General features: G+C 57.9%; 2 protein-coding genes across 7 annotated transcripts; one reads left to right on the top strand and one right to left on the bottom strand.

The window, feature by feature from the left end:
* The first annotated feature begins 21 nt into the window (after positions 1–21).
* Positions 22–5,044, top strand: TARBP2 (TARBP2 subunit of RISC loading complex). 6 transcript variants are annotated; one of them, XM_084879018.1, is made up of 9 exons: positions 22–226; positions 788–957; positions 1,684–1,786; positions 2,335–2,430; positions 2,961–3,060; positions 3,252–3,369; positions 3,687–3,814; positions 4,211–4,412; positions 4,583–5,044. In XM_084879018.1, the coding sequence occupies exons 1-9, from the start codon at positions 174–176 to the stop codon at positions 4,738–4,740; spliced, it is 1,128 nt and encodes a 375-aa protein (XP_084735144.1). In that variant the 5' UTR covers positions 22–173; the 3' UTR covers positions 4,741–5,044. The 6 variants fall into 6 exon arrangements, with proteins under 6 accessions (XP_084735144.1, XP_084735141.1, XP_084735143.1 ...); XM_084879016.1 differs by having other exon boundaries at positions 86–226; positions 2,352–2,430; positions 2,988–3,060; XM_084879013.1 differs by having other exon boundaries at positions 86–226; positions 2,988–3,060.
* A 214-nt stretch (positions 5,045–5,258) lies between these two features.
* On the bottom strand, positions 5,259–8,520 carry NPFF (neuropeptide FF-amide peptide precursor). The gene is made up of 3 exons (XM_084879047.1): positions 5,875–8,520; positions 5,587–5,708; positions 5,259–5,478 (listed from the first exon to the last, which is right to left on the bottom strand). The coding sequence occupies exons 1-3, from the start codon at positions 5,977–5,979 to the stop codon at positions 5,361–5,363; spliced, it is 345 nt and encodes a 114-aa protein (XP_084735173.1). The 5' UTR covers positions 5,980–8,520; the 3' UTR covers positions 5,259–5,360.
* Between the last annotated feature and the right edge of the window lie 177 nt (positions 8,521–8,697).

Raw genomic sequence — 8,697 nt, 5'->3', positions numbered from 1 at the left:
CTGCTGGAGACGCATGGAGGCGGGCGGGCGGGGGGACTCCATGTCCCAGAATGCCCCACGGCGGGCCCGACCGGCCGCTACTCCGGGCTTGGCCCCGGCCCTAGCTTGTCGGCGGTGTATTGGGGCACGTGGAGGCAGAAGTCACGGTGGCGCTCGCGGGGACGGAGGAGGGAATGAGTGAGGAGGAGCAGGGCTCCGGCACTACCACGGGCTGCGGGCTGCCCAGGTGAGCGGCCTGGCAGCGACCACTGCGGGGCGAAGAGCGTGGCGCCGTGCGGAGGGGTAGCGGCGCGGCCCCAGCATGCACCTGGCCTGGGGGTTGTTCCCGGCAAGCACTGGGGTATTGGGCCGCGGTTCCCGGCATCCACCCATCCACCCGAGCAGTGGCCACAGCCTCCAGCTCGAAATAGTTTGGGGGCTGGTCCGGTTCCCAGACTGCATTGGGGCATTGGGCTTTATGCCCCCGACATTCAGTGCATTTGGTGGGTAACTGAGTACCTGGCTGCACTGTGTTAGGGGACATGCACTTCCAACCTGCACTCCGGTGCAGGATCCCACGCCTTAACTGAGGCAGGAACAGTGCATTCCCCGCTTGCCCTAGGGCAGTGGACCCTGCTTTCCCAGCCTGCACCTCTAAACATTGAACCTGGCCTATGACTGCTGTGCTGCCTGGGGTCCCCTGGACCTTGTGACCCCCCATAGTGTGCCTGGGTCTGATACAGCAGTGGTTGGCCAGGTGGGTGCAGAGAGGGAAGGTGTGATGAGGGTCTGTGCCCCTCCCCCCCAGTATAGAGCAAATGCTGGCAGCCAACCCAGGCAAGACCCCGATCAGCCTTCTGCAGGAGTATGGGACCAGAATAGGGAAGACGCCCGTGTACGACCTTCTCAAAGCCGAGGGCCAAGCCCACCAGCCTAATTTCACCTTTCGGGTCACCGTTGGCGACACCAGCTGCACTGGTGAGGAAGGCGTGGGTCAGCCTTGCTGGGGTGTTCATTCACAGGGCCCCCTGGCTTTATTTCTTGGAGTCTCTTCACAGTCCTCTTCTCCAAGAGCAGTGAGGGAGGGAGAGGTTTCAGGGCGGAAAGCCACGGGCTGGATTGGGAGAACGGGTCTGTGAGGAGGTGGGTAGTTCTTGGGAGAGTTAGAGGAACAACCAAGATAGCCACAGCGATCTGACACATCGTCAGCATCCTAGAGGAAAGAGAAAAGAAGACAAACCGAACTCTCAGCGAGGTGTTTGGGGAGTGAGTGTCAGCTGTGCTGGGCTCTGTAGCAGGTGCTTAATTAAATTCCTGTGTAATCACACACCTCAGTCTAGTCCAGTGGTGTAGGTGGTAGTGCCCTCATGTTGAATAGGAGGAGACAGGCCCAGAGGGACTCAATGACTGGTGCAAGGTCACACATTCTTAGTAAGTCAGAGCCAGGCTTTGACACTAGAACCTACCTTATGTCTATTTTTCCAACCATCTCCACTTACTGAGAGAAAGTGCTTCCCAAAGGAAAGGAAGGTGTCTGAGCTCAGGAGCACTTCCGTCTGGCCTGGCCCGGTTTGGGGAGTCAAGACACTTCCAGTTTTGGACAGGGGTTGGTCAGTGAGGAGGAGCTTGGTTGACTCGCTGTAGCTGTGGGATGCTGGTTTCTCTCCCAGTGACCTCCAGTATTGCCCACGCCCCCTCTCTCAGGTCAGGGCCCCAGCAAGAAGGCAGCCAAGCACAAGGCAGCTGAGGTGGCCCTCAAACACCTCAAAGGGGGGAGCATGCTGGAGCCGGCCCTGGAGGACAGCAGGTGAGGGAGGAACAGCTGAGGCATCCTAGAGGCCCTGCCAGGAGCCCAGGCCCCTGCGTCAGCCCCTTTGCCCAGGAGGCCTGACCTGGTGACACTTAGCCACTTTGATCTTCTCTTCCTGAGCTTCCTCTGGACCTGAGCAGGGCGCTTCCTGGGGGAGATGGCCAGCTCCGCGGAGGGATTGTGGCTGTGGTTTGGGGTTCTGGCTAAGGAGGGGGAGGGGTGGAGGCTGAGGCTGGAGGGTCTTGCCTTCTCCATCTGGCAAAATATCCTTTCCTCTTCTGCACGGAGGTTGGAGGGGTTTTTTTGCTTCTCTAGTTCTTGGGTAGAGAGACCCTCTTTCTCTTTTCCTCAGTCTTTTTGATCCAGTGTTTGGCAAGCAAAGGATCCCAGGAGGAAGAGCTGGTGGTTGAGCTTCCCTGAGTCTTTGGCTCAAACGGGAAGGCGTTTTCTTAGGGGATGGGCATGCGAGGAGGACCTGGGTCCCCCACCCTTTCACTGCCCCGTTCCACAAGGGTGTGAATCAGAGGCTCCTTCCCCTCGGGAAGTTCTTTTTCTCCCTTAGACTCTTCACTGCCTGAGGACGCTCCAGTTTTTGCTGCTGCAGCGGCTGCTACGCCTGTTCCATCTGCTGCCCCAGCCAGGTACCTTTGTCTTCTGACTGCCGGGCGGGCGGGCGGGCGGGCGGGCGGGCGGGCGGGGGAAGGGAGGAGTGGGTCCTGGCTCCTGGCCCCCAGCCCTTGGGCCCAGGCTGGTCAGGCATGAGGAAGTCTGAGAGTAAACAGAGGCTGGAGTAGTTGGGGACCAGAGTTCGAAGAATTTGCAGCAGCTGGTAAGCTTTTGGGACAAGTCACCAATTATTTTTAAACAGCCATGTGGATGACGTTTGACCCATGTTAAGGGTCTTGCAGGTCCCATTTTCTTCTGAGTTAGACCCATGATGGTCCTGTGTGTGAGTCCCATCCGGTTCTCCCGGGGACTGGATATACAGCCCCTCTCCACTGTCCAGGCGGGGTGATGGTCACATGTTCCGGAAAATTGAAATGGGTCTGGGACCTGGAGGAGACTCACTTGCAGGGGAGGGGGAAGGAAGGAGGCTGGGAGTTTGGGATGGGGGAAACCGAAACGAGGCTTAGGGCGCCTGGGCAGCAGCAGACAAAACCAGCCCCCTCAGCTCTGGCCCTGGCCCTTTTTCCTTCAGGAGCCCCCCCATGGAGGTGCAGCCCCCTGTCTCCCCTCAGCAGTCTGAGTGCAACCCTGTTGGTGCTCTGCAGGTGTGCCCCCTCATTTCCTGTGCATGCCCGTCCTCCCGTGAACCAGGGGCCCTGAGGGAAGGTTATGGGGGTTGTTTTTTTCACCCCATTTGTTCCTCCTCCGGTCTGGAACCTGAGGCTCCTAGGGAAGGAGGGAAGGATGTTTGGACTCTTCTCACTCAGCCTGTCCACCCTTCCTTCTCCCTTCCCAGGAGCTGGTGGTGCAGAAGGGCTGGCGGCTGCCTGAGTACACGGTGACTCAGGAGTCGGGGCCAGCCCACCGCAAAGAGTTCACCATGACCTGCAGAGTGGAGCGCTTCATTGAGATTGGTAACTGGGCAGGAGGGAGTTCTTGCAGTTCCTGTCCCCCAACACTCCAGTCCTGGCCACAGGCAGCACCTAGCTTCGCTGCGACAGCCCCCCACTTTTGGCTGAGACCCCCAGCTTGGCTCCTGCCTCTAAGCTTCTTCCTTACGCCCTGTCTTCCCCCTTCTTCTGGCCAACCAGATTCTCAGGTGCATGGCAGGTCCTGAGCTCCCGTTTCTGATCGATATCTCTTAAGGGGACCCGCAACCCAGATTGCAGCCTGGTGGGAAGCACTGAGTCTGTTGGGAGTTATGATCCAGTAACCCTCTCCCCACGTGCAGGCAGCGGCACTTCCAAAAAGCTGGCCAAGCGGAACGCGGCCGCCAAAATGCTGCTCCGAGTGCACACGGTGCCTCTGGATGCCCGGGATGGGACCGAGGCCGAACCTGACGACGACCACTTCTCCATTGTGAGTGGCTGTGGGCCCGGCCGGACGCTGGGGACTCGGTCTGTGACTCGGGCGTGAGCCTTTCTGGGTCCCAGGCCTGCTTCTGTCCCTTTTCCTATCGGGGTCAGGATTCTGGAGTTCTCCTTCAGCTTCAGCTGTAGGCCCCCTGGTGAGTGTGTTGGGGAGCTGGTGAGGCCAGGGGCCTGAGGCTTTTGTGCCCGCGATGAGGAAGGCAGCGTGGCCATCCAGTCGGGTCTGATAGGGATAGGAATAGGGGGTCATACGGGAATGGACTTGAGGGGGGCAGGCTGGAGGCACCTTCTTTGGGCTATTTTCTCCTGGGACATTATATGTCTCTCCAATGCCAGGGTCTGCCAGCCCAATGCCACATCTGTCTCACTGTCTTCATCTCGTCAGGGTGTGGGCTCCCGCCTGGACGGACTTCGGAGCCGGGGCCCGGGCTGCACCTGGGATTCTCTGCGGAACTCGGTGGGAGAGAAGATCCTGTCCCTCCGCAGCTGCTCCCTGGGCTCCTTGGGGGCCCTGGGCCCTGCCTGCTGCGGCGTCCTCAGCGAGCTGTCTGAGGAGCAGGCCTTCCATGTCAGCTACCTGGATATTGGTATGGCTGGTTGGGGGGCCGGGGATGGTGGGGACTGGACCAGAGCAAGTACACATGGGTATAAGGAGTGGGGAGAGGGCATGGTGGCGGCATGGATCCCACCCCCCACCCCTGACCCCCGGTGCTGCCTCACCACCCAACACTGCCTCCTCCTCCTCTCTTGTCTCCAGAGGAGCTGAGCCTGAGTGGGCTCTGCCAGTGCCTGGTGGAGCTGTCCACACAGCCCATCACTGTGTGTCACGGCTCCGCAGCCACCAGGGAGGCCGCGCGTGGCGAGGCGGCTCGCCGCGCCCTCCAGTACCTCAAGATCATGGCGGGCAGCAAGTGAAGCTCCGCGGACTCACGGACACGCGGCCGCGCTCCTGCTCTTCCTGCGCTCGGCCCAGGCTCCGGCCCAGCGCGCGCACCCTCCGGAGGTGCCATCTCTACCTCTGACACAGACTGCCTCCCTGCAGGCCGAGGAGGGCATGGGCCCAGGAGCCAGGGACCACAGTGCCTCAGTGGCCCAGGATCCGTCCTGTTACTGGTGACGGAGGGGAATGAAACCGGACTGTCCCCGAGCCCAGAATAAACGTGCTGCTCCTCGGAACCCCAAACCCTCATCTTTCTGTTTCCCTGAGCAGTTGATGGCAGAGAGTTTCGTGCCCAATCACCTCCCCTCTGTGCCTCCCCACCTTGTTCTGCACACTGTCCCTGTGCTTGCTTTTCTGGTGGCAGGAGGCTGGGTGCAGTGACTTCTGGGAACCCCATCACCTGTGTCTCTGGAGAGTTTGGTGGAGATGGAGGGACTGGTTCTTGCCATGGGCTCCCTCCCAGCCCCATCAAGTCTTAGACACAGACACCTGATTCAGAAGCCAGGCAGCTTTATTGGGGGGGGGGGGGGGGGGGCGGGAGGGGGAGGACACATGGGTGTGGACCTTGCATGCAGATGGATCAAGGGGTGACATGTCACTTCTTCCCAAAGCGCTGAGGGGCAGCCAGACTCCAGAACGGGGAGCTCAGCCCCTCCCCAGCTTGGATACTCAGCCGTTCGTTGCTCCTGGAGCCCTGGGCATTTCTGCCAAACCTTGGGAGAGATCCATCTTCAGCTGTAGGTCCTTCCAGTCCCCCTTCTCTAGCCCCCGCCCTCTCTCCTCCCCTGGCCCCGCCTTGCGTGTGCCCCTCTCAGACTCACCTTTGGGGCTGAAACGGGAAGGCTGGGCCCCGGCCGGGTCTCTGCATGGCCTGGAGCAGGGAGAGGAAGAGTGACGCAGGAGCCTGGGCATCCTGTGGTGTGCGGGGTCCGGCGTCTTCCTCCTGCAGCACAGGGACATCCAGCAGGGAGACGGGCAAAGACTGGACATTGAGGTCAGTAGGGGAAGGATGAGGCTTCGAAGACCCTAGCCGCAAGTGCTTGAACCTAGAGCACAGCCCCATGCTGAGGTAGAGAGAAAAAGTGATGTGGGGAGGGGCGCCCACTTACCAGGAAGATCTGCTCTCCACCCTGGCCCCCTGGTCCTTCAGCGTGGCCCCAGCCCGTTAGTAGAAGCAGCACCACCAGCAGCACCGCCGCCTGCCTGGAATCCATGCTGTCTTCTGCCTTCCTCCGGCCACATCTGCCTCTTATACCTGCTGTCCCCCTGCCCGCCACCCCCACCGCAGCTGGAGGGGGAATCTGGAGCAGGCAATGGAAATGCACGACTCCATTAAGAGCCCCTGGGATCCCCGCCCATGGCCCCTCCGGGACTTCCTGCTCTCAGCCTCCGGCCCTAGCCCCTAAGCCTGGAATTACAGACTTTTATTAGATGCATAAATCCTGTCTCCAGAGCTCGAGAAGCATCATTAATTGTACATGTTTTGTCAGCGCCAGGCCCTGGGGGGCCTTTAAGAACCCCCAATCCCTCAACAGGTTGGAGAGCTCCAATTGATCACCTCCTCCTCTCTTCTAACTTGTAGAATGAAAGCATAAAGAAACCCCTGTCAGGAAGGGCTAGGTGTTGTCCTGGAACAGAGGGAGTGGGGAGGAGTTAGGGTCACAGCTGGCCGGTGTGTCCCAGCCGGGCTTCCTCCCCTAACGGCTGCAGCCAGGGTCACCCAGCCCACGCACACTCCTGCGTGTGTGCCTCTTAGAGCCACTGCTCTGAGAAGTGCCTGTGGATAGAAAAGTGAGATGCAGGAGGGAACAAAATGAAAGTGGGGGGCTCACAGAGTGGGGACTGCTTCACATCTTTGTGGACGGGCCCCATCTTCACTAGAGGGCAATTGCTTGCTTAGGACCTGCCTCACCTGCGGCGACGGAGCCGTCCTCGCAGCTGAGGCACTGCTGCCACCCTGTGGCCACAGCCCCACACTGTCAGGTCCAGTCATTTCCTTTTCTGACTAGAGCTCTTCGAAGGATCAGGTGCATGGAGGTGCCTAGGGCCCTGATTCTACGGAGTTCCAGAAAGGCAGGGGCAGAATACAGGAGTTGGACTATGATTTTGTCCATCTCACTCTAGTCACCCCGTCTCTGCCCGGCTCTGACCTACTGGGGCGCATGACTAGAATCCAGCCTTGGGGAATACCTGCTTCTCAGGAAGTCAAGTCACCTGGTGCCCTTTCCCTTCTGATCCCAGGATCCCGCTCCCCACCCCCCGTCAGTAGTTCTGTAGCCATCCTGGAGAGGTGCCACGAGGTAAAGAGCTGTGACCGGCCTTGGCAAGCTGTCTACCTCTAATCTGCAGTTTCTTCACCCAGAACATGGCAACATGAAAAAACGACTTCCTAGGATGAGCATTACTTGGCCATCCGTCCAGCACAGGATCTGACACAGCAAGCGTCCTCAGAATGTTAGCTGTGAGGAGCGACACATCTGAGCCCTGGGAACTTACCATCTCCCGAGTCTTCGCAGATTTATCCTTGCACCGAGCTGGTTTCCATCTCCTTGTGGCCTCCACCAGGGGGTCTTAGTTTGCCTCTTAAGTCTCACAGAACATCTCTTCATTCTTTCATGTATGCAAGCCTTTAACAGGTTTGAAGACATTTAATTCTTCTACCCTGTAGTCTTTTTTTGTTCAAGGGACGCATTTCTCTTTAAAGTAAGGCATTTGTAAAGCAAACTCTACTGTGGGCAGGTAGATTAGAGCAGGTTTTGATCTGGATGCTCTCGATACTACATTTCTGTTAATGCAGCCTAAGTGAGGGGGCCTTTCTTGAGTTTGTCTCACACTGGTCCCCAGCACAGAACCTGGCATTCACCTCTGCATCTTGCAGTTCCGCCTCTTTTTAAAGGGGAGAATTGAGACCACAGGTAGATGGCTCTTCTGTGGGAAATGGATCTGGCTCCACAGAAGTCCAGAGGAACAGAGGGTGGGTGGAGCATTGCGAAGAGCAGCTCTGGGGTCTGACAGAATTCAACTTTAATCCTAGCTCTTGGCACTGCACTGTGTGCCTAGGAGAAGTGTCTTAACCTTAACCTCACTTCATCATCGATAAAATGAGGCAACTAGTCCTATTTTGAAGAGATGGCTATGAACAGGAAGTGACACAAAGCATCTAGCTTTCCATGAGCACAGGCACTCAGTGTTTTTCACCCTGCGGCTTCCCCTCTACTAGTCTCTGATCACCAGGCACAACACTATCTGAGCTGAGGCTACAACAATGAGCTGAGCTAGCTGGCTTCCTAGGTTCAGGATGGAGGTGACCGGTCTCCTCTGGGTAGTGGTTGGAATGCGTGGGAAACTGCCCTGCCTTCAGCCTCATCCCAAACCTCCCAAACCTCTTCATCTTGGCTTCAGGATCTGGCTTTAAGCAACTTGCTTTCCGACCCTCCTGGGCCCTCTGTGTGTTCCTGACACAACACAATGAAGACCACGTCTGCCTTTTCTACTTCTGAGGAGACTCAGTCTCCCTGTTTGTGTCAATGAAACCAACACCAGCCACAAACAGTTTCTTAGATCATTTCTCTCCCATTGAGAGACCCAGAGACACCTGCCATCTCCTGGTCGAGTTCTACACCGGCTCCCTCTCTGCGCTTGTGAGTCACTCAGGAACACACGGATGCAATCAGTAGTGACTGCCCTACACCTCCTCACTCCGTATGGTTCGTAGGCATCACCTCTTCTTCTTTCTTTTCTTTTTCTTAATATGTTTTTACTGATTTTAGAGAGAGAGAGAGAAGAGAAAGAGAGAGGGAGAATGTTGATCGGCTGCCTCCTGCACCCCCATCAATGGAGATCGAGACCACAACCCGCAGCCCGGGCATGTGCTCTGATCAGGAATTGAACTGGCAACCTCTTGGTGCATGAGACGATACTCAACCAACGGA

The sequence above is a fragment of the Pipistrellus hanaki genome (assembly GCF_964339955.1).
Source record: "Pipistrellus hanaki genome assembly, chromosome: 3".
In the NCBI taxonomy this organism is placed as follows: Eukaryota; Metazoa; Chordata; class Mammalia; order Chiroptera; family Vespertilionidae; genus Pipistrellus; species Pipistrellus hanaki.
Note: the sequence above shows the minus strand (reverse complement) of the source record. Positions and strands in the feature narration are given on the sequence as shown.

Excerpts from the sequence above, each read along its gene's own strand:
- TARBP2 (XM_084879018.1), top strand. The coding sequence starts at position 174 with ATGAGTGAGGAGGAGCAGGGCTCCGGCACTACCACGGGCTGCGGGCTG. Across the intron at positions 227-787 it reads ACGGGCTGCGGGCTGCCCAG|TATAGAGCAAATGCTGGCAG; the intron begins GTGAGCGGCCTG and ends CCTCCCCCCCAG. Across the intron at positions 1,787-2,334 it reads CCGGCCCTGGAGGACAGCAG|TTCTTTTTCTCCCTTAGACT; the intron begins GTGAGGGAGGAA and ends CCCCTCGGGAAG.
- NPFF (XM_084879047.1), bottom strand. The coding sequence starts at position 5,979 with ATGGATTCCAGGCAGGCGGCGGTGCTGCTGGTGGTGCTGCTTCTACTA. Across the intron at positions 5,709-5,874 it reads GTGGAGAGCAGATCTTCCTG|GAGGAAGACGCCGGACCCCG; the intron begins GTAAGTGGGCGC and ends CCTGTGCTGCAG. Across the intron at positions 5,479-5,586 it reads TTCCCGTTTCAGCCCCAAAG|GTTTGGCAGAAATGCCCAGG; the intron begins GTGAGTCTGAGA and ends ATCTCTCCCAAG.